This window comes from Limanda limanda, chromosome 7 (genome assembly GCF_963576545.1).
Source record: "Limanda limanda chromosome 7, fLimLim1.1, whole genome shotgun sequence".
Classification (NCBI taxonomy): domain Eukaryota; kingdom Metazoa; phylum Chordata; class Actinopteri; order Pleuronectiformes; family Pleuronectidae; genus Limanda; species Limanda limanda.
The window spans coordinates 23,040,184-23,065,164 of NC_083642.1; the positions used below are offsets into that span (position 1 = coordinate 23,040,184).

The window sequence follows — 24,981 nt, forward strand, 5'->3', positions numbered from 1 at the left end:
AAAAGTATATTCATTTAATAAGATATTGATCCTGATCCTTTAAAAACTGTGGATGCCAGTTTTCAGGCGACTGAAGGACAGCCCATCAGCTTTGATTGAGTGAGAGAGAGGACCTGAGAGGAGGGCCAGCGTCATGACAACACACGAGTCCCTATTTTAAGCAAAGCGTCATCGTCTCAGATATCAGAGATATTTTCCTTCCTGTGCAACCAGCAATCACATGGACTCAAATTATAATGAAGTAATAAAAAATGGCCCATCGCTTCTGTTAAATTTGTATTTTGCACAATAAGCAATTAACAATATAGAGTATACCATATATTGCTTCAAAACATTGAAATATGCAACATTGCCAGGCATATCAAAACAACAGTTTGGCTGGTTAATAAATCAAAGGCCATGATAAATGCTTTGTCAGTGAGTCACCTGCACAGATGCACAATGGCCTGGAAAGAGAAATGTGTTGTTGAATATGAAAAACAGGACTGGAACACAAAGACATAGTCCCGTAAAGGCCTTGTGGAGGGCGAGTGTCTCTGTAATTGTCCCCAGACCTTGTTTGGTCATTCTCGGTGCTATGTGAGCTGTTTCTAAAATTGTGTGTGTGAGCCATCAGTGTGGCTGTAGACTAGGAGGCATAGAGAGGGGTTGAGGGGGAGGGAGGGAAGCGATGTCTCGGCGGATCGCTCCATCAGCACGTCTGTTCCGAGACACAGCGGATGTCCTCAGATTCAGATTCATCCATCCTCTTTTACCTCCACCACCCCTCCCTGTTAGTCTCATCTCTCAGATACAGTCTCATGTAACCGCATGCCACCTGTATAATAGAGGTCACCCTACTTTTGGATTACACTCTATATCTACAACAGTGGGTTCTTTAGAGTGGCATGGCTGTATCAGCTAAATCCATTTCATTGTTATGCATTTGAAATCATCTTTGCTATTTCATATGTAGATACACAAAGGAAAGACTGGTTATGACTGCAAAGTGTGCACAAACACGCTGACATGTATGAGCATGAAAAAGAGAGGATTTGTGATATCATGCATGTGCATCTTTAAACAAATTCAATATGTCCTGTATTAAACTACTAAATAAAAACACACGAGGCTGTGTCTAAGTTTTCCCAATTTCTCATTTCTTTCTCAGTTTGTTTCCAAGTTAGACCTCGTGCCCACGCTGAAGAGAGGCTGCTCCAGGATCTGTTTGTACATTACAATAAGCTCTCCAGGCCTGTGGAAAACACTTCAGACACAGTGATGGTCCACTTTGGCCTTTCCATTGCCCAGCTTATTGATGTGGTGAGTAAAACTTCACCAGATTGTTAAGTTTTTACCTACATCGGAAACACACAATATCTTCTATATAGGTTTATAAATGATAGCAGAGCAGTGCCTGCCTATTTGGAATCTTCTGTTCTTTTGTCTTGTGTTAATGCTCCTGAGCCTCTTCAGAATTATTCCTTGTCATTTGTGAGTCCTGGTTTATTTGCAATGAAGAGTTTACAGTACATGTTTTTAATAAAATGAAACTTGATTATTTTACTGTTCATACATTGCATGTCAGGCCGGGTAGTTCACAATGTTTCCAAAAAAAGATTTGCAATTCAGTTGATATGAAGCATTGCAGCGGCAAAACTAAAACTTTGCGTTTACTTTTTTAGCCAACTGGCAATAGAAAGTGATTCTATGAGTTTTGTTGCTATGAAGAAGATCAGCACCTGTGCTGTGTGTCTGTATCTCTGTCCAATATTCTTAAAATAAAATCTATCAAATTATCTAAATGATCTGGCAACCAGCCCTGCTGTAGTTTATCTGTGGGCGTAGACATGTCCGCTGACTGAGGGCACACTGTCCTGCCACCAATGACTGCTACAGAGTGCTGGTCGTCTGTTCATTTAAAATGTATATTGAACATATTTCATGTTAAATTTGCAACAACTCTGTACTATACCTCCTAACACAATTTGCAATACACATGCCAGTATGTAGCTGATGAAATGAACTGCTCAGGAGATACGCATTCCAAATACAGACACACAAAGAGATGCTAGATGCATTAGTAGTTAGATTATTATGTTGGTTTGGTACTTTATGTGCTAATGTGTTAATCAACTGAAACGTTTCTTATATGCAACAGAATGAATATGATCCCAATAGCCACCAGCTCAGAGCTATACCAGGCAAGAGAGATACATTTAGACACACACAATCATCAATCATCAGCGGAAATGAAACCACAACAGAAGAGACTGAATTATTTTCCCAAATTAAATTCAGTTGTCAAATATCCAAAAACTGACAGTAAATATTCAAAGCTAACCAGACAAAGCACGTCTCAACTTAATTACATCTTTATAGAGTCTCTGGACTTTTAAACATTTTACACAAGTTATGTTGCGTTTTTTCTGTTGACAGTAAAAAGTTTGTTAAAACGCTGGCTAGCATTTGGAACAACGTAAAATGTTCCGGTGCAGCTCTAAGACAGAATGTGTGCAGCTGGCGATGCTGCAGCTCCAGGTTTTTCGACACACAGTTAGGTAACTGTGCTTGCTTCACATGCCTCATATTAGGAAAGGCAGCTCTGGGTGAAGTTGAGTGTTTTCACTCTGTGTTAGATGTTGAATGTGGAATGTGGAAGAGCCGGAGATAATGGCCTGCCAGCAAAGCAACAGATACAGTGCAGGAAGGGTGTTTGGTTTTTTTGCATGGTGCACTGTGTTATATTGTTTTCCCGGTGTGTTTATACAGCTAATCTCTTTGTATAAATAGAGGGCTTATATGTTGATTTGTTTTATAACTTATTCATGAGTCCAGGTGGCAACAATGAAAAATGAGAAATTATAAAGTGCAGACAAGAGGATAAATGTCACAGTGATTTTCTGGTCTGTTTACATGAAATAAGGACGAGAAGAACCAGATGATGACGACAAATGTCTGGGTCAAGCAAGTATGTATTAAAGACTAAATGCATGCTAGAGATAAAGTCCAATATGAAGCTGCAGTATGTGTACATGATTAATGTTCTCCCACAGGAATGGAATGATTACAAGCTGCGCTGGAACCCGGAGGAATACGAGAATGTCACCTCCATCCGTATCCCCTCAGAGATCATCTGGAGGCCAGACATTGTCCTCTACAACAAGTGAGGCTCGGCATCAGTAGCTTGTATAACTTGTTTCCTTTCACAGTCACACCAAGTGGTTGCTGGGATCTTAAATGTATTCGTTTTCAAGGCAAGAATACTCAAAACACAACAACTAATCCGCCGACTCTGATGATTTTATTCCAACAGATGGTATGACTGGAGGGAAAAACGTGAAGATTCTGTTATTGTGCCAGACCTCCTGTTCGGTGCCAATGTCATAAAGTAATTTAACTGAAATAAAAATGAATAAGGTCAGCCTTAATGGATCTTGTTACAAACAAAGCTTGGGACATGGTACAAAGTAATACATTAGGCAGGTAATTAGAAGATGAAATGTGACAGGGTGTGTTTCAGAAGGAGCCTCAGATCAAGTGCATGCAGTGTGAGTGCCTCAGGTTCATGTGTCTTTACTTCACCCTAAGTAAGGGAAAGGAGTTAATATGAGAGACTGTATTACAAACAGGTAAAACAGAATTGGCTCAATACAACGCTCAGATTAACGCTTCATTGTAGAAACATAAATATCCATCTATATAAACAATCTATATTTGTAAAGCATATTTCATCCAGGAGCAGTGCCGTGTGAGCAAAGTTCTGTAGCACTGTTGCCTCTAATCCCAGTTTAGCCGGGGTCCTTCTGCATTGAGTTTGCATGTTCTCGGTTTGTGTGTGTTTTTTTTCCAGGTACTGTGGCTTCTTCCCACAGTCCAAATAGATGCAGAATGGAGTTAGGTTAATTGAATACTCTAATTGACCAAAGGTGTATATGGTTGTTTGTATCTGTGTGTTTATGCGATGGACTAGCGACCTGTCCAGGGTGAACCCCTGCTTCTCGCCATATGTCAGCTGGGATTGGCTCAAGATCCCCCCACGACCCCTCAAAAGGCTAAAGGGAATAGATATTTGATAATGGATGGATGGATATTTCATCCCTAGGACATTTCAAACACTTCTACATCGGACTAATGGTGTGATCCTCCCGACTAATACCAATTGTTTAAAATTGTTCGATTAGAAGGGAAACCAGAGGACTAACTTAGGCATGCAGATGTTCACCAGAACAGTTAAGGGCAGAACATAATGAACATAATGAACTGATCCAGCAGTGATCGTTAGCTGTTCTCTAGGTGTATTGAATGAATTAAAGTTAATCACAACTAGGTAGATGGGGGGGTCAGATAATAAGCTGTAGAAGAAAGGCTCGGGTGTGTAATGACTGAGCTGGAAGCACAACCGGGATCAATCATATAATTGAGATACAGGAGGAAAGAGAGGCAGCTGTCACTCACTACTGATAGTTTACAATGACAGTGATTACCTCCAATATTTCTTCTGTAGCACCAAAACAAATGCTATTTATTTTTATAATTTATTATTAAGGATTTTTGCAGCATTCAATCTTTTATGTGCCTGGTGTTAGATATATATTACAGGAGTATAATCATCATACATGCAATAACAAATAATGTTTCTTTGAAGAAATGTCCTTGATATTGTTGTCTAGACTCATCTGATATCATTATCGATATGCTGGCGCCAAATGTTGATATTTAGTTTAATATATTTAGTTTATATATATATAGTAACTAAATAATAGCCAGTTTATGGCAATTTTAAATTGGAGTGATGGCTCATGGGTTTAATGAAGACTTATATAAAACTTAGTAAACTTAATAAAATGTTATGTATTATTTGTAATGTTTCATCTCAGTTTGTGTCAAACTGTGAAACTAACACCAAATTGCAGCTAATAAATAAACAAATCCTGCACTTTACCTCATTAGGGGTATTTTATTATCTTCTTCAACAACGTGAGTTACCCTGCGATTCCCACCCCTAATGTAGAGGGTGAATAAAAGAGGATTTGAATTTATGAATAATTCTCCAATAATGTTCTATCATTAAAGTAGATAATGAAAATGAGTTTTGGCTTGTAGTCCCTTTATGTCATTGGTTGTAAGAAATGTTTATTGCAATAACACTCCAAACTCTGACAATATATAATACAGTCACGATTCAGTCAACAATTGAACACAAAAGTTGGAAATTAATCTCCAATTACTAGCTTTATCTGGAATTTTTATCACAACTTATCAATCTCCGTGACAACTCATGGAACTCCTGACAAATCTTAATTATAATTGCTATAAGAAATCCCCCTGAATTAAATTCTTCTAGTGAAGGCAAAGATGTAAAGTACAAGTGATGAATATGTTTTTACCTTTCTCTTCCTTTTATGTGCTATTCTTCCTCTGCAGTGCGGACGGCGACTTTGCAGTGACCCACCTCACGAAAGCGCATCTGTTCCATGATGGTCGGATAAAGTGGATGCCACCAGCAATCTATAAGTCTTCATGCAGCATCGATGTTACTTTCTTTCCTTTCGACCAGCAAAGCTGCAAGATGAAGTTCGGCTCGTGGACGTACGACCGCGCCAAGATCGATCTGATCAACATGGATAGCGATGTGGACCAGATGGACTACTGGGAGAGCGGCGAGTGGGTCATCATTAATGCAGTGGGCAAGTACAATACCAAAAAGTACGAGTGCTGCACAGAGATCTATGCCGACATCACTTACTATTTCATCATCCGGAGGCTTCCGCTGTTCTACACTATAAACCTCATCATCCCTTGTCTGCTCATCTCCTGTTTGACTGTGCTGGTGTTTTATTTGCCGTCGCAATGTGGAGAGAAGATTACTTTGTGTATCTCAGTGTTACTGTCTCTCACAGTGTTCCTCCTGCTGATCACTGAGATTATACCGTCTACGTCACTGGTGATTCCACTGATCGGTGAATACCTGCTGTTCACCATGGTCTTCGTCACGCTCTCCATCGTAATTACAGTCTTTGTGTTAAATGTACATCACCGCTCGCCACAAACCCATAGCATGCCTCAGTGGGTGCGGAGAGTGTTCCTGGACTTTGTGCCTCGTGTCCTCTTCATGAAGCGTCCCCCTGGCACAGCGAAGCAGAACTGCAAGAAGCTTATCGAGATGATGCACCGTCCAACAACGGTATCTGCAACGGGCAACTCGCTGGCCTTTTGGTCCGGGTTAGAGACAGGATTGAGACAAATGGGACAGATAGAGAATACACTGCCAAAGACTCCACCCGAAAGTCCAAGCATCCTTGTGTGCTCCCCTTCTCCGCATTCTTCTCCACCTGAGGGCCATACCGAGGAGGATCACCCACTGAAGGGCAACATTTTCTGCCAGTCCACATCAAGCCAATATTCAGTTCTCTCAGACAAACAACTCCTACGTGGACACAGCTCCACAGGCTTGTCTTCTTCCCAGTTATCCTTGCCACCATCTTTACCACTAGGCCCACTTCACAGCCTATACAGTCGAGAACTGAATACACTGGCTCCAAACGGCCGCTCTGTCAGCGCAGAAGAAATGTGTAACCAGCAGACGGAGCTTACTCAGCGAGCTGGACATCACTGTCGCTCCTGCAGCTTCCAGTACTGCTGTCTGCATGATGAAGGGTCAGGGGTCATCCGGTTCACGGGGCGGGTGAAGAAACAAGCCCCAACAGATCACCACAGATCACAAACTCTCACAGCAGAGTTCACTAAGGATGCCAGCACCCAACAGAACACCAAAGTTCCAGCTATTTCCCCAGCTATGCAACGGGCCATAGAGGGAGTTCAGTACATCGCTGATCATCTCAGGGCGGAGGATGCAGACTTTTCAGTGAGTTGACAGAATTATTATTTCAGTAACCAGTAAAACATTGGAAATTAAATAATAGATCTAAGGTTTTATGTAGTGCTCAAATTTGACAAAAAAACAGTAGTGAAATAGAGAAATTCCTTTTCAAATTTATTTTATTTGTTTAGCACCAAATCACAACTGACATTAGGAGCAGTTGAGTCAGATTTGGAAGAGAAAGCGAGAGAGAGAGTGAAATCCTTTCAGCACTTGAAACATTGCTTTTCATTTGAAATTTAAACTACCATTATTATGTGTAGTTGTAAATGTGTATTTGGTCTATAATCACCCTGTATAACTGTAGCTATGACCATCTGGGCCTGGTCATAGGCTGGATTGGAAAAACTCATGAGCAGGGTTACAAGGTCAACTCTTGGAGCTAGTGTGGATTCTAAGTCAACCACAGTGATTCAAAATATATGATTTACTTGCATTTTATCAACCTAATTTGAGTTGTTGTTAAGCCTCTTTTTTCTGCAATGCAAGCAGAATTGCTCACATACATTCCTGTGTGCCTCACTCTTAAACAAACGATCACCTCTAGGGGCAGACTTGAATCTGAAACACTAATTTTCCTTCAAAACAGAATGAAGCATGGGAACAAAATTATTCTTACCTTACAATATAAGAATAGTTATGTTCCAATGTTTTGTTGTGTATTGAGGTCCCCAACCTCTCTGTGTAAGGAGCCTTGAGATAATGTATGTTGTGACAAATAACGTTTAATTGAAATTAATTGAGTTTTATAGATTCTGTAGATTATAGAGGTCATAGCAAGAATATAAATAAACAGGTATTTTAAATAATTACAGAACTTATTATTCTTAATTATGGGGAAGAATTATTTTTTAGTGCATTGCAACATGTTTAATACTGATTCAGACTATTCTGAGTCTCAGAATAAAATAAAAGGTGTCTTTGTGGAATGGGAGGGGAGGATCACAAATATGTAAAATAATTCACAAAGCAAAGGTGGAAGTTATTGTATTCCCTGACACAAGTCATTGTCAGTACTACAATGCACATCCTATCTTGAGCCAGATAAACGCCTGCCTCTGAAACAATGTGACCTCAGTAATTTGACCTTAAATTTTTCATAAGCGAGACGAGCGAGGATTGACTGACATTTAGGAGATAGCTGCCTCATAATGAAAAAATCAGCCATTCGAGAGAAACCAATCAAGGGTAAAAAGTGACAGCTGGTCAAAAGAAAGGTTGTATGGTGTAGAAATGTCTCTTACTATTGTGTCTCCTCCCCCCCGCTAGGTGAAGGAGGACTGGAAGTATGTGGCCATGGTCATTGACAGGATATTCCTCTGGATGTTTGTACTGGTGTGCATACTGGGATCTGTGGGACTCTTTCTTCCTCCTTGGCTGGCCGGAATGATCTAGAAACTTGCCATCAAAGAAAAAGCCAATAACACTGACAGAAGGACATGCTGTCTTATATTATATAAAAAAAAGGAATTTGTCATTTATCATTTTATTTTCATTTTTTCTAAGGGAACTACGAGTCACATTCCTTGTTCTTGCCTTGGGTTATCAAAAGGGAACAAGTGGAGAAATGAGAAGAAATATCTATCGTTGATTCCAGTGGGTGATATAAATTCTTTATGAGGGCAAAAGGGCAACAGCGAAAATATATCTTTCTGTTTCTGTTTTGAAGTTGAGCTGCACAAGCTGTCACTTTCGTGAAAAGCAGTGACGAATGGAGTATGACCTATTTACAACTGTGGTTACCATCACAGAAAGACAGAGGCATTGTAAGCTGTCAATAAAACAAATAGAGAAAGTTTTGGGTTTGATATGCGCTTTCACCAAATATTCATTAAATTGTGTTTCTGTACAACCTGATTTGTCAGACCTCTGTGCTGGGAAGGATTTCTCTGAAAGACTTGTGTGTGTGTGTCTGTGTGGGTGTGTGTGTGTGTGTGTGTGTGTGTGTGTGTGTGTGTGTGTGTGTGAGGGGGGGTGGGTATTCAGGTGCAACCGGTTTTTGCAATGTTCACTGCTTAGGCAAGGACACGTACAGCTCTGTACTTTTTCTAATCAAAGCAGTGGAATGAACATATTTATTCAGAATTTCTTTCAGCCTGTCTCTTTGTTACCACTACAGCAATTTGATGTTACCAGGAAGGGAAGTTCTGTCATTTTCTCCAGCCCTACAGAGCTCTCCCCTCAACCTTGGCTTCTCAAAAAATGCAAGGGCACATGTATCTCTTTCTGTTGCTTGATGAATGAATAGAATAGGAGTGGGAGAATTGCATTTTAGTCATCGAAGTTAAAGTTGATAATTAGCGTAAATTATATATATTTTTAAACATAAATATTAATATAGCTGGCAGACTGGAAGGAGATAAAGATGATTATGATGTAATGAAAGACCTCTTAAATAAAACAAAAGACAAACACAGAGTGATGCCAACTTGAAAGTGTTTATGGAAACTTTTAATTAACACCAGCATTAGTGAAAGCCCCTGGTCACCAGTGATGCTGAGGATATGTGGTGGACCATATACACCAAACTGAAAAGATTTCTGGGGACTTTAAAATTGAATTGCTCTAAAACATTGTTAATAAAATCCCATTCTGGCAACTTTGATGCTGACATGACTTTTGCAGCTCTGCTTTATGGGCTAAATTATTAATGTTATTTCAGCTGAGTAACGATTAAACCATTAGTTCTGTATAAAAATGTGAAAAACCATTAAGCAAAGGTTAATTGTGCTGCAAGATGGATGGATTGAAATAACTTAACAGGGGACTGTGTAATATGAAATGCTGTATATGAGGTGTATGTAAGGACACTGGCGTTGGGTGGTGTGGCTGCAGGTCTGTCTGCTCACCACAAACACCGGATGGATTGCCATTCATGTTTTTTACAGACATTCTCGGTCCCCAGATGATGAGTCGTGAGGGGTTTTCCGATTCCCAGACCTTTCGTCGAGCACCACCAACAGGTCACCTATCCACTGAAATATCTCAGTGTCTTTGAGAGTGGTTGTTAGATTTTGTGCCCCTATTCATGGTCCCCAGAGGATGGATACTAGTGACTTAGTTTTTTTTACAGGAATCGTACATATGTATACTTGCAGCTGGGTTTGCTTGTGTTTCCAGTGCCCAGTTGCCTATGAACACATGTAAAACACCCTGAAGTTACAATGACCTGAATTACTGAGAATCCTCACCGGTACTAATGACTGTGTTAATCCCTTAGTTTTCATTAACAGTAGCCACACAGTGTGCTTTACGTTTGTGGTGAAAGTGACAATGTTTGAGTGGATTGACTTGGAATATTGTGCTGACGTTTGTGTTTCACTTTGCATCGTCAAAGCTTTACTTTGTCCAACATTAATACCAAAGCACCGGCAACACTATGAATTTCCCATGAGCCTCAGCTTTACTTCTAGTTTAGTGCCATGGCAAAAATTTGCATGGAGATCATGAACATTGTAACCACACTTGCTAGACATCAGCATGATATATGTTAACATGCTAATTTTAGCATTTAGCTTGAAGAATTGTGCTGCCTTATAGAATCACCAGCATAGCTGCAGAGAATTTCCATAATGAAAACAGGAAAGATACAAAAGGCTGTGGCTCTGGTATTGTAAGATCTCAAAACACATTTTCCACATATTGAACACTTATTAGGTAATATTCAGAAGGGTTTTGATTATTTCTTAGAACAAAAACAAATTAAGAAATGGGTTAAACAGTATTATGTATTTTACAATGCTTTACAACCCACGGCGCAGCTGGCTGTGCTGTTCATGACAGCATAACAGCTAAAATAATATTTTCAGAATTTAAAATTTTATTTTAAGCTGTTTTTTAATTAAAAATTCCTTACATTTTACAAATATATATATAGCCTTTATTGTCTTGTATGCACATAAATTATTTCTTATCATTAAATTGTAATGTTCTACATTTTGGTATTTTTTATTTTGAATGATTTACTTAAACCTTGTTTCAGTTCTTTTATACCATTTGAGTTTTTGTGCCAAATTCTCTGACCTCAAAATAGTTTTTTCCCCCCATTTATTCTGGTGTGAGATGTAATTTGTCCCTTGAAATACCCTTTGCCACTTTTCTGGCCGTTTTAAATTATTATTACGTAAAACTACAATGCAGACACACAAACTCGTCTGATGATTATTATTTTGTTATATTACAAGTCCACTAATGACACCCAGAGGAAAATGAGTAATAAGAAGACATTATGTATTTGAAGTATGTGCATGTGTTGTTGTCACAATGTGAATTTTTATCGTTCTTGTATTGTGTTGAACTATCTTTCTTGAGATAGCTCAAGTTTATACCTGTCCATGCTCAAAATCTGTCCATATTTCTTACTAAATTCAATAATCTAAACATAATGTGTAAAAAGTCTTGCTCTAACAACCCTAACAATGCAGAGATACTGCTTTGCTGCAACCGAGGATCTAAACTAACATCCAGTCATTTGGGTAGCCTCTCTGAATTTTTAATAAATCCATCGACAGCAGAACATATTAAATTACTGTTCACCAGCAAATCATCACCTCCTTCCTCCATAAATCTTCATCCTGCTGTTCCCCCCCAGTGAATCCTCACATGGGATTAGGTTTAAAAGCACGTAATGTTACACCTGAATGCCCAAAGTGATGACCTGAATTTTCACCTCTGCCACCTGCCTATTGTATTTCCACTGGCTCAGCAGAAGACCAACCATTGATCATTATGTAAAATCATAGACAAGAGAAAATGGCAATTTAGCAAAATATCGAAACGCAGCACTCCAAACAAGGTGAAATACCCTTAGTGCTATGTATTTATTCATTGATTTTAGCTTGTAATCTGCAGAGAAAAAGGCCGGAAGATGGTCTGAAATACATATCAGGAAGTTGGCTTTTCTAATGCGTCCCTCTCACTCGCACACACACACAGACACCTTAACGCTGCTCTAGAAGTTTTAATAAAAAAAATACAAGCTTAGGTTAGCTTTTTGTCCGTAAGCACAGATTTATATGAACGGATATTCATTTCCATTTGTCCTTCTGGTTTTCTCTGGCCACTTAATACTGCAGAATATGTTCAATCGAATTCTGAAATGAAATGAGGATGATAAGACATACCTTTTTCGGCATAGACTCCATGTGCATAATTTCTGTATTACATTCTTGCACAATGGCAAATTACTAATGACATCAGATGGTAGCACTCCATTTAGTTCCTCTGTATTGGCTGCCTCAATAATGCAATGGAAATTCCCATATGAATACACAAAGTTGTTAATTAAAACTCCTGTAAATGTCATGTTAATAAATTTACCTTGATTAAAAAACATCACCTTCATTGCTTACTTCAATTAGGTGATTGTCTCTGCAGATACATTCTCTAGGGCTTTGATAATTTATTCAGACAGGGAGAGTTATTTTAATTTAATAACTTTATCCAGCGTTTTTGTCATGATCGACTCCTCAGTTGCCCTCGACCCATGTCCCCTGTACACAGATATCCCCACAACTGACTTCCCCTAACTGTCCACGTCGTTAGTCTTTCCTTCCTGTTCTCACTCACCCAACTGCTGTGTTTCCCTGACCCAGCTATCATTGTAAGAACAGTGCATTGACTTCCATTCATCATGGAAAGAGCAAACGTTATGCCGACCGTAATAATGACCGATTGATACACCTTAACCTTACCACAATTCATATCTGATCCCTGTAGTTGACCAGGACCTCAGAAATCATGTTTTGCCTCATCAGGACCAAGATTTGGTCCCATTGATGTTAACTGGTCATGACAAGGTTTATGTTTATACTGGAAAAAGTCCTACCAACCAAAGTGGGAATGCACGCACGCATGTTCCCAGTTCTTTGTACAGTATTTAAACCAGCACTTGGTGTTAAACTGAAAACATCAACCTCAACTCTTGAAATTACATTATCACTACAGTCCGTCCCATGCTCACCCAGACACTCATCCGTCTTGTTCCAATTACAAAACTGCAAGGCACACTGGAGAGATTTCTTGCAAAGTCACTTTCATTTAAAGCAAAACGTGCAATTTGTAACCTTGTGTATCAGGCCAACATTTTTATAAGAGAACAGAATCTGCATCCAAGATTCTGGGCAGAGAACATCTTGCTCTTATTATGGAAGTCCAGTCAAAAGATGACTTGCAAATTGCTATGTTAATAAACCACCTTTTCAATAACAAAATGACTATGAAGAGCGAAAATCCAATCATATGAAATAACCTGAACCTAAAAGTCATGTCTCTTAGTCTGTTACTATCTTGCGCCATGTTGATGTTCTTCTAAACCATGAATACTCAGTGGTAATTCCAACATTATTGGCAGGGTATGTTGTAAGTGTGCTCGCAAGGTGGTCATTAGCTTTACCTCATGTCATAGATTTGATGGGTTCTCGCTAGCAGCATTGCTCTACCGGAAAAATATCAGCTGACCAGTCTAACTCTTGGTTCACTAACCACTGCACCACTGCGCCGGCCTTTGGCACATATTTCATAATGATATTCATGGTCCTCAGATAAAGTGTTGCCCTGATGGTTCCTCTAGCACTTTTTGATTAATTAAATGGCTGCCATTAATGTCCTGTTGCCTTATAACAAATGGAGTGATCCAGTAACAGCAACTGAGATTTGTAGGTAAACAGATGCAGCTGCATTACAACTGAGCCATCTGATAAAACTATTCACTGATTCTCGACTTGGTTTGGGTTTGTTTAAACTGTTCCATGTTTTTGTTTACAGCAGAGCATGAAATATAAAAACATGTAAAGACGGCTTTAACTTTCTGATAACACCTTTATATAACGTGGAAAATTACCTGTAGTAAAAATACATCACAATTCTCTCAACCTTGTACCACAGAGAAACAGGTAAACACCAGAGTAAATCTTACCCTATTCACCACATTAAGACGCCAGTCCCTGAAGCCTGGCTGATCCTGGAACAACAGTGTGAATTTCTAACCGAGGCAAGTCACAGTGGCCTTCAAATTAATTTGACTATCACACCACCTTGATCACATAATCCAGGGTCTGATTAAATGCCAGTTAGATGCAAAACTCCCAGTCTGAATACATACATGTGACTGATGTCTGCAGGAGTGTGCACACACCTACACCTGCACCTGAACACACTTACCAATCCGCTGTCGGCTGGGCAGCGATATCCTCAGAGACCCGAGGCTTATAAACGTGGTAAAGCGTGAACATCAGCGCCCCGAGGGATCCCATTAAATCAACACACCTACTGCATTTCTCCATTTTTTCCCCCCAACGATCAGCAAATTCCGTGTGATCACCCCAGTCAGAAGCAATCTAAAAGTGCTGCCACTCAAACAGATGGATGCACAAGCAGGGTTTTCCCTCAGGGTACAAGGTGGAGGGTTCCCGAGTCCTGCATGCGTGTGCGGCTGCCCTCTGGTCTACCGGTCCATCCTCAGACTCCCTGGATGGCATACAAAGTGCACTGTATCTCCCTGCTGCACTTATTGCTTTAAGATGAGGTATTTACTACCATCTTCCCCTTAGGGGCACTGTGACATGCTGATGGTCACAGGTTTTTCAGTTGTTTGTTGTGGTTTCAGCTTCTACATTGTTTTTTTTTTGCTGGCCTGTTTCTTTTGGAAAGTAAAAAATGTTAAGTGCAGGTTAAGAATACTCAAATTCTGTTATGTACCATCAGGTTCATAAAAGCTCATGAAACAGGGTATGAAAAGGATGAAGACCTGATCTACAACTACATAAAGTCATGACTTCAACCTTTACTTGTGTCTGAAAGGCAGAAAGGTAGATGCAGTCACTACCCGACCCGCCCACGGACAATGTGTGTCCAATCTAAGTCTCCCCAATTTCATTATTCAATAGAAAGGTTATGGCCGTGGCTTCAAAGATGCTGTCTGTGAGCAGGTGTGGGTGAATGGAGGGTCTTCACTTCAAAACTCTCTAAAGGTCTTCCAACTCCTGAGGTTGTAATTTTAAAACCAGCCGACACCCAAGCCAAGGTATGCTGCGCTGACCATCTGAGCAGCCTGTGGCCAGAGTGAGTGAGATCTCTCCAAGAAAAGGGTAACAAAGAACACATTGTAGATTCTGTGGTACAGAAACTGTTCTTAACAATGGAGTCGTATAAAGGTATAAATGTGTATATGGTTGAAATGAGAGCAACATGCACAGTAGCTTTTCCAAAACACATGGTTTTTAGTGCTGAATAAACACTGAGACAAAATGTTCATCACAAATAAAAAAACGTTTTCAATATTATAGTGAACAGTACAAATTAAGCGTGGAAAAGAACAACTGCAGAGTCCTTGAATAATAAATGAGAAACAGAGCTGATCTTCAGCAGAATGATCCATTCTGCATAAAGTGGGCTCCACTGCCAGCTTTAATCCATGATGTAGTAAAAACAAAAATTCATGCTAAAAAAATGCCTAAAATACAGTGTAGCGAAAAACTGATGGTAGAAACGATAAACTACAGTTCAGTTTCAGACAAGCAGTGCTTCCCTTTGTCCCCCGAGTCTTTGAGCTTAGAACTCTGTCATCTTCTTGTGTGTGTCAGCCTTCCTGTGCTCACTCTGGATGGACAGCTCCTGGGCTTTCTGCTGGGCCAGCAGCCGGCGGGCCGCTGACAGCCTCTCCTCTAGCTGCTTCACTCTGGATGCGCCCCTTTACACACACACATGCACACAAACAACAAATATATTAGGAACTGGAGAGAGATGAGAAGTTGCTCTCAGGTGCATTTTCGAGAGAAAGTTGGCCACGAAAAACAAGTGTCAAACTTTGGCTCTTCACAATTCATTTTCACATATTTTCACACAACTCCCACATTCCTGATTTTTAGTGAATTCAAATTGATTTTAACCCTTGAATTCACAGGACCAACACAGCAACTAGCGCTCGTATTTCTAGAGTAAATTAAAGTTTGTGTAAGCAGAGCATTTATATCATACATGTGTGTATTTAGTTAAGGTAGCTAATGCCTGTTTTCTCCATGGAGGAGATAACAGCTGCTGGACATCTGGGAGAGACAAGGAGGTTCCAGTGCAATTAACTGATTATTAATGACACCTCAATGAATTTAAAGTCGGTACCTAACCTTCACAGAGATCATATTAGACATATACAAATATTCAACAAACACAACTCAGTACTGACCAGCCTATTTGCTTGCTCAGTGACTCGGATATTTTCTGGATCTCCCTCTCTGTCTGGGACACCCTCTGCGCCGCCTGGAACAGCTTCACATTCAGAGTCCTCTTGGTGCTCTCCCCTCCCCTGTACGCCTCCAGCCCAGTCGCTGCTGAGTGAGCAGCAGCACCCCCCTCAGCATGATTGGCGCTCTGGCCGCCTAGTTTGTGGTTGAGAAAGTCAAACACGTTGTTGCGCCCTCCTCTGGCAGCACGAGGCTTCCTGCGTTTCTTGGGCCTGCCCGTCGGTGTGCCGTCTTTTGCAGCCTTGTTCTGGGTGTGTTTCCGGGTGAGAGCGGCACACTGGTCCAGAGATTTACCTTTGGGTAGCACCGCAGCCGTGACTGGCTCCACTCGACCCTCCTGCATCTTTCCCAAGCCTGAGAGGACAAAGGAGACAGAGTGAGGAAGAGGAACACATGCCTAATTCTAATGTATATATTTATAAAAGAAACAGACAGGTTCTATTTTCACCAATGTGTGTTTGTTGGCTACATGTTTGCTTGATTGTTAACAAGATTAGATAACAACTGAGTGGATTTCCACACTTAGTTGAAGAATGCAGTATAGCTTTGGGAAGAACCCATTACATTTGGAGGTAGAACCAGATAGGGGGCACATACAGGATTATTTTCTCTGCTTTATTAAAATTGTGAGATAAATCATTGTTTGGACATTTTCAATGATTTCCCAAGGAGTAATTCATGGACCATAGAACTGATATCTTTGAGTGTGTGGAATTTTCTGCAGCTTGATTGAATTTAAGGGGAATGTTGGGCCTTGGTGGAGGAATGCACATTTGAGTTGGAAGAAAGTATACGAAAGAAAGTATTTTGTTATGGATATGAATGGTGCTTGAAAATGGAACCAACATTCACATCCAGTAAAAACAAACTGATGGATGCTGGATTGACAAAATATCACAGAATATTTGAAAAAAGGACCAAACTCCACATAATTAGCTGAGCAGATTTTCTATTTTTTTTAACCCTCTGAATATAAATGATGCTTATCAGAGTGACTACAGACATTGTGACTTCAGAACATACAATGTAGTTAATGTTGTACACTTGGACTTACCTTTCCCATATTCATAGCCCATTTTGAGCATCAGCTTGGATCCGATGCCTTTGGTATGTGCCTCCCAGCCACCAAACTCAGAAGTATTTAACACAACAGATTCTACTTCTGAGTCCAGAACTGTTGCACGACAAGAGAAAATAGAAGACATAGTTACTTTATAAGGAGAAAATGGCCAAACAACCTCAATCAAATGTGAATGTATAGTTTTATCGGTGTCAATAGGAATACAATGCCATTAACTGCAGGAAGCGTACACTTTACAATTCACCAACATAATTATAATTTAACTACACCCAGGTAAAACATTTAAATACTAGCTCAAATATTGATCTGGCGATGGCATCACATATTCAAACTAACCTTTTGCATAAGCCACATCGTCTCCAGCGTCGTCCAGGTCAGAGTCAGAAGACAGCGGGTCATCTTCTCTCAAAGGAGGGATAACAGAGTCCGCCTCCACCACAGCATCTTTCAGCAGCAGTGAGTCAAACTTCACAGTGTAGAAACCGTTGTCTATTTCTACATTGAGAGAAAGAATTTGAGTCAGCAAAACATAGAACCTGTAAACATTTGGTTTGCCATCATCATGCACCTGCTTGGTCAATTTCAGTATCTATAAAACAAATGTTTACATCAACAACACAGCATAAGTTGATTTTACTGCCACAGCTACGAGTGTTGAATACCTCATCACAAACTGGCCATGTCATTGGAATACCTTGTATTTTTGCTGGGTACCAGATGCCGTCCTCTTGTCGAACCAAGCAGGACGAGCCTTCTTCAAGGTTACTGAGGTCACACTCCAAGAACTCTCTGAGCTCCGACACGTACACCACTTCACCGTGAGAAAATCTTCAGGAAAGGGAAAATATCTTGTAAGAACTGATGTCACAGTGGATTATACAGTAGGTGAACAGGGGACACAACTGACTAAAACTACTAAAACATCAATGGTCAGTTATTCTTCAAAATCTACTTAACTTTCACATTAAGTGACAATTAATTAAATAGATGAAATAGTTTATTTATTACTGTTACTTAGTTAAAGATCTGACCATATTTGAGGACACATTTATACATAAATTAAGATAATTCAAAAGGGTTCGCCTAATTTTCTTACCTTTCTTGACACCATATGATTATGTCAACTTACTTAATACAACACCCTTTTGCAGATAATAAAAATAAGGTAAATGGTTTTGTATTTATATAGCACTTTTCTAGTCTTGGTGACCACTCAAAGCGCTTTACAGTTTTACATTGACCCATTCACACACATATTATAGATAATAGTGCATCTATTGATAGCACTTTGTTGTTCTATGACGGGCAACTTGGGGTTCAGCATCTTGCCCAAGGACACTTCGGCATGCGGATGGGTCAAACTGGGGATCGAACTGGCGACCTTCAGGTTGGAGGACAATCGCTCTACCCCTCAGCCACAGCTGTAAAAGCAAACAAACAAGAAAACACACACAGTGACACTTTACCTGCAACTATCCAGGAAGCGACATTTGTCTTCTAGAAAGTAGGGACATGGTTTCAGAGACTTCTGGGTGGGGTAGACATAGAGCACTCTCACTTGTGCCTCGTCCCCATCTGGCGGTTCTGACCCAACCACCATGGCATTGTGATACTCCAGTGTTCCCCATGATGTCCGGTGAGGTGCTCGTACTCTGGTACCACTGAATGTATCTTCATATTCTTCTTCCTCCTCCTCCTCCTCCTCCTCCTCCTCCTCCTCCTCCTCACCTTCTTCTAGCCCCCCGCCTCCCTCCTTGTTCCTCTCTCTGGTGTCACCACCTGAAAACTCCCCCAGCTCAGTGTAAAAAGAAGCAAACTCGGAGTCGAAGCTGCTGTTGGCCCGGCTTGTGTCTGCGGCTGCCTCTGAGGTGAGGGCCTGCAGACCGTTGCTGTCCTCCAGGCTGGCCAGGAGACGACTCTTCTTCACAGAGATCAGACTGCCCTGGGTGAGCTCGACCAGCTGACACAGGTCCTCTCGCAGTTTGAGCAGGTCTGCCTGCTGGGACGGGTCCAGGCCTGCAGACAGGGCCGTATCCACCTGCTGCAGCTGGGCCCCATAGGCAGCAATGGCTGCCTCCAGGGTTTCTTCATCCATACTGACACTTGGCACCAGGAAGGGACAGCATCAAATCTGAGGGGAAAGATGGTGGGGGGGTTGAATAGGATAAAGGACGCAGATCACAACAGATGAGGAGCAGTAGAGGTGGATTCATTGCAGCATCTGACTTGTCGAAGTCTTTTTACTGTCGTATTTTAGTACGAGTAAGTACATTGTTGACAGATGTTTTCCCTGAATCTGAGAAATGTGTTTTATGTTATTTGACTGTGATAAGAGCAACTGACTGTGTGTCATGTAGGAGTTTTTCCATTTAAGCTCCTGAATCGTGATGAGCAAATATCAACTTAAGCCCGGATATGAATCGGTAAGGTCCACATTAGAGCTAGTGTTAGCTACACATTAGCCGTCTTTAAGCTAACTTTCTCAAGCGACCATAACAGCAGCGGCGTTACCTTCTTATTGAGGCCGGCTGCCTGACGTCCACTGCACCGACCAGACAGTCACATCCGGCCGATGCGTTATTAACGAGTTTAGTAAACAGACACAGAGTGGAACGGCACAAATACCGGTTAGCATCAAGCTAGCGGAAGTGACTGCAAAGTGGACTTCTGTTGTTGATTGTATTCTCCTTCAAAATAAAACAAACATTTGAAGACTGGTAAAATAGTTTGAGTGGTTTTGACCTCTTACTAATGTCAGTACAGAGTTAATATCACATGAGAGTAAAGTGTGAGAGTGTGAAACTATTTTATGAATTTGTTTCAAGTGCATTGATTCTCATAAGACTATCCATATTTATATGATAATGATTTAAACAAAGAAAACACAAGTTCTACTATAACAGAATGTAGGCAATGGATAGTGTAATAATACAGAATAAACAACCTTAATCAAAATATCAACGAGTTCGTTTGTGTTTCACTGAGATTATATCATTTTCTTCTCCACCTTTCAACCGATTTTGCTTTTATTTTGAAGATTAATCGCCAAATCCAGGAAGTCGTGTCGCTATCCAGGCATTACGTCAAAATTGTGCGACGCAGTCTCATGACGTTACCCATACTGGGTGTTGATGAACTTTATCATTAGGTGGTTTCTGAACTATTGTTTTATAATATAAAATCTATATTTTGGGCGGAGTGTTCTACGCAGCTAGTCGCAGTAGAGCAGTAATGTGAAGGTAGGTCCCTGTTTGTTTACGCTAGTAGCGCAGTGCAGGTGTTGTACTGCTACTTGCTCTCATCATGTCTCTTAACTCTTACATTTGTCTTATTGTGGGCAACTGATCGATATTAACAAGGCTTCAAAGCAATATTGCAAAAAGCTAATTTAATACGGATTGGTACAACTAATCTTAATCCAGATGTCAGGGCAGAGTTTGTAAAATATCATTATGGGCTCCATCCATCGCCCTTGTCAGTCTTTAAGAGGGAAATAGCAATATTTCTGAACCTTCTTGTCCTCCTCACTAACCAATTTTGGATCACAGGTAAGTTTTTTGTTTTCTTGCAAAGGGTGTGTGCAAAGTATGAAAATTTAAAATTTGGATAAGGCTACATGGCAGGCGAGTGAGGCGACCATCACAAAATGTTCATCACAAAATGTTAAGTATTTTAACATATATTTGTGGTTACAGTGATTGAATATACTGATTGATTTTTATTTCTCTGTCCACAATCTCTCACTAAAGTGCCCCCACCCGCTCTGATGCCTCCAACCATGGCTCAGATCAGCGATCCAAAGATTGCCTTTGCCTACCTGCGCCCGGCCTGTGTGCTGCTGACCCGAGAGCCGTCTGTGACCAATGTGGAGACAGTGAGCGGTCAGCTAAAAGAAGTCAACGATGCCACGTTGCAGCAGCTCCAAGATTATGTCCTCTTCCCTCTTCGCTTTGTCCTCAAAGTACCCGGGCCCAAGAAGGACAAACTGGTGCAGGCTGTGGCTGAAGCCATGAGCCACATCCTGGAGAACACTTGCGTCCAGAGCTGGAAGACGCTCCACGACCTCCTCTCAGAGCTCTGCCTCTGCCTCTGCTCTCCGACCGATCCGGGGAAACCTGCTGACACGTCAGAGGAGCTGAAATTGGCCGTGCTGAGGTGCTTGGATGCCTTGCTTCATGCTGCATATGGTGATATAGTTTTCAAACTCTTTGAACCAATCATGTTGCCGGGACTGGGAGCCGCCATATCACTGCTACTGGCTTTAGGTGAGACGGAGAAATCCCGGGATGTACAGGCAGCAGCGCTGAAGTGCCTCCAAGCATTGATTCTGCAGTGTGACTGTACTCAGGTGCATGTAGTTCCTTCATTAGAAGAGCGACGTGCTATCGGCAGCACCATGGCTTCATTCTTACCTGGGATCACCACGGCTGTAGCTAGGATCATTACCGGAGATCTGAGACAAGGCCACGCAGTCACAGTCAAGGCCATCAAGGTACGATATTTTTATAGAAATGTACGATCAATTTACAATGACTTTGTGATGGTCTAGAGACCTGTCCAGAGTGTTCTCCAACTCTCACCTAATGTCTGCTGTGATTGGCTGAAGCCCTTCAGCGACCATCGAAGGATCAGCGGTATATCTAATGGATTGATGGAGTTTACAATCCTAATAAAAGCTACAAATGTCTTTTTGCTCAGAAATCTCTATAAAAATGACTTAAATATGTTATGAGTTATCATAGTTGTGCCATTACTATTTGGAAAGCTACCTTAGAACACTCTGAATATGGTAGGTTGTGTGCTCAAGGTGCAAACTAACCTCACAACTCTAAAGTAAAACATGATCAAATGTGCTCCTCACTTGTCACTGTTTTTCTCATTCAGGTTTTGTCCAGTGCTGTGGAGCTTGTGATGGAAGACGTCCAGCTTCAGGCCAGTGAGCCCTGCAAGACTCCCTCACCAAACCTGGGTAACATCGCACAGCTGGTGGTCGAGCGAAAGCAAGACTGGTTAAAGAGCACGTCAGGGAAGCTTTCTGTGCTGCTGAAGAAGATCATCTCCTGGACCTCAGCCCACCGGCACTGGAGGGTTCGCCTGGAGATGGTGGAGCTGGCCGACCGCCTGCTGGCCAGGTGTAGTCGGTCACTTGACGAGTGCGTGGGGCCACTGCTGGAAGCACTGGTGGGAGCAGTCAATGACGAGGAGCCCAGAGTCAGAGAGAGGTTTGTTTGGATTGACATTTTTCATGAGTGAGGATGACGATGTGAAGATATAGAACAAAACCTAAAGTAATTTATACCAAGATGTTATTTAATCTCCTCTTCTCCTCTAGGTGTAAGGTTGCTCTGAGAGAGGTATCACAGAGGAATCAGAGCAGCAGCAGTAGTGGGGATGTTACCAGTGAACGCAGCAACATTCAGACCTTCACTGACGTGCTTTCAGAGAATCTCCACTCCCTGGCCACCTCCCTGCCCAGACTGATGAGGACCTCTGACGACCAGAAGAAACTGTTTGTCCTCAACGTGTTTCTGGGTTACTTGAAAGTCCTGGGACCACTCGTCTCTGTGGTGCTGAACTCGGCTGCACATCTGGAGAGGATTTCAAAAGCCTTGATGCAGGTAATGTCCGCAGCTGTGTATCAGAATACACCTGATAAAAAATCTAATGAAGTCTGTTTTTTATACAATAATAGCTACAGATCTAGAGGTTTTACATGTAATTTTTTTAAAGATCCTTTATTTTATTGTCATGATCCTCCTCCTGTGTGTAAAGAAAAATGAAATCATATCTGTTGTTGGACTCTCTGTATGCTTTACTTTTGTATACATGAAAAGATCAAGCCAAAACTGTGAAATATATTATTGGTTATAGCAAAAAAATGAAAACCACAATGAGAGATGCAGTTTATTCTAAACATCATGTGATGACATCATAGCCAATATTGATTGGTGTTAGAAAACCACATCTAGAATGTTCTAGCATAGCAGATTATTGCATCACTAAAACAGGATTTACTTAATCACAGTGACCTTTACTTCCAGTACTTTAATTATTGTATTTAACTTTCTACGATAGTCTAAACATATTCTGATATTAGTATTTTGACATTAGTATTATACTGTATTTATACCTTCTTACTTTCTCTAAATTATAGTTTTAATTCATCATATAGTAGTAATGAATGAGCAGAGTGCTGCTACAGGGGGATCAATGTATATTCTCTCTATTATTAGTATGATATTATATGGACTGTGCGTCCGGGGGTGCACACTCTGATGTGAATTTATCCCCCAGCCATTACTCATAGCATACCAGTATACTGCTGTATTACTAGTATGGCCATTTATGTTAATTACTAATTATAAAATGATCACGGAATTACATTTTTACACCACATCTAAGCATTTTGATATTTGTCAATTTCATATGAGACTCTTTTGGTGTCTGTCTTTGCCCTCTGGTCTGGTCATCACCGCACCAGTCGAGAGAAATAACAAGTCATCTTCCATCACACACTGTTGAAAACACAACACCCCTGTGTGCCTTAACAGGTGCTGGAGCTGGACGTGATGGATGTTTGCATCGTAGAGGAAAGAAGTCACAGCTCCACCATAGAAACAACTTCCACCTCCTCTGATGGCTGCACTGCTCAAACACAGAGGAAGCATTTCCTCTACTTCACTGATGAGATGATCCTCTCTGTGCTAATGGAGATCTGTCGCACATTAGGTACAAGTACTGCTCAATATGAACATTAGGGGTAGGGGGTATGAAAACCATCTATTCTTCTGATCCTCATGCATACATAACAGTATTTTATATCTTAGCCAAATGTAAAAATATAAAAGGAATATAAATTAGATTAAACATGTTAAGATTTGAAAGATAGGACCTTATGTTTAAGCTTTACAATTTTTAAAGCTGTCCTGCCAGACATACAACAACCAACTTTCCCTCTCGTTCTATCTTTAGGTTACTATGGCAACATTTACCTGCTGACTGATCACTTTCTAGATCTGTACTGCCAGTCGTTGGCATACAGAAAGCAGGCCGCCATGGTCCTGAATGAGATTGTCAGGGGCGCTGCAGGCCTCGGTGTGGTGACAGAGAGTCAGGGTCTGGAGGGTGAGGGTCACAGATGCTCTGCCAACAAGGATGACCTGAAAGCAGCAGTGATGTCAGTCCTGGAAGAATACACCAGTCTGAACAACTGGCACTTGATCACTGTCAGCGAGGAGACGGATAGAAACCGACAGGATCAACAGGTGGGATTCAGTTTGAAAGATTTGTCCTGTTTTCTTTTGCTCTGTTACAGTAAACAATGGACTCTGGTTTATTTTAACCAGTTCATAACAATCCAATTTTTGTTGAGAGACATGAGAGTGATATTTCACAAAAAATTCAACTACTCCTTTAATGTCATTCAATTTTTTTTTAATTTGATGTCGCACCAAATTGTCTTATGGGATGTGATTGATCAATACCTGAAGCAGATTAATCTACTCTTCATGGAGTGGTATTCTGAATATGTGAATATGATAGTTTGGTATTTTTCATCTCATTTTCTATTTTGTGAACATTTTCTATTCAAGTGTGATATTAGATTGTCAGATTACCTCAGTCCAAACTTGGTGCTGCAGGCGTTACTGAGAAAAGCAACCACACTTTAGTTGCGACCTTGACTGATCACTGCATTCTCCTATGCGTCAACAAACCGAGCGGAGGGAGGGAGATGCTCCAGCCTTTCAACCAACTGCTCAGACTTCTGTAGGCTGGATTACTCACCCGCCAGACAGGGA

At 40.9% G+C, this 24,981-nt stretch overlaps 3 protein-coding genes across 4 annotated transcripts in view; 2 read left to right on the forward strand and 1 right to left on the reverse strand.

Annotated features, from left to right (window-relative positions):
• Window positions 1-1,137: 1,137 nt before the first annotated feature.
• LOC133005258 (neuronal acetylcholine receptor subunit alpha-4-like) lies at window positions 1,138-8,257 on the forward strand. Of its 2 annotated transcripts, XM_061074885.1 has the most exons (6): window positions 1,156-1,302; window positions 2,906-2,950; window positions 3,036-3,145; window positions 5,407-6,204; window positions 6,739-6,847; window positions 8,132-8,257. In XM_061074885.1, exons 1-6 carry the CDS (start codon window positions 1,261-1,263, stop codon window positions 8,255-8,257), a joined length of 1,230 nt encoding a protein of 409 aa, XP_060930868.1. In that variant the 5' UTR covers window positions 1,156-1,260. The 2 variants fall into 2 exon arrangements, with proteins under 2 accessions (XP_060930867.1, XP_060930868.1); XM_061074884.1 differs by having other exon boundaries at window positions 1,138-1,302; window positions 5,407-6,847.
• A 6,804-nt stretch (window positions 8,258-15,061) lies between these two features.
• zgpat (zinc finger, CCCH-type with G patch domain) lies at window positions 15,062-19,811 on the reverse strand. The gene is made up of 7 exons (XM_061075020.1): window positions 19,694-19,811; window positions 18,649-19,313; window positions 17,877-18,010; window positions 17,519-17,677; window positions 17,156-17,275; window positions 16,044-16,455; window positions 15,062-15,551 (listed from the first exon to the last, which is right to left on the reverse strand). Exons 2-7 carry the CDS (start codon window positions 19,275-19,277, stop codon window positions 15,413-15,415), a joined length of 1,593 nt encoding a protein of 530 aa, XP_060931003.1. The 5' UTR covers window positions 19,278-19,313; window positions 19,694-19,811; the 3' UTR covers window positions 15,062-15,412.
• A 499-nt stretch (window positions 19,812-20,310) lies between these two features.
• The window catches only part of tti1 (TELO2 interacting protein 1), a gene marked incomplete in the record, with an annotated part of 25,132 nt that continues 20,461 nt past the window's right edge, over window positions 20,311-24,981 (forward strand). The window contains 6 exon segments of the mRNA XM_061075505.1: window positions 20,311-20,421; window positions 20,932-21,674; window positions 22,067-22,404; window positions 22,515-22,800; window positions 23,734-23,911; window positions 24,155-24,447. Coding sequence (XP_060931488.1) covers window positions 20,949-21,674; window positions 22,067-22,404; window positions 22,515-22,800; window positions 23,734-23,911; window positions 24,155-24,447 — 1,821 coding nt within the window.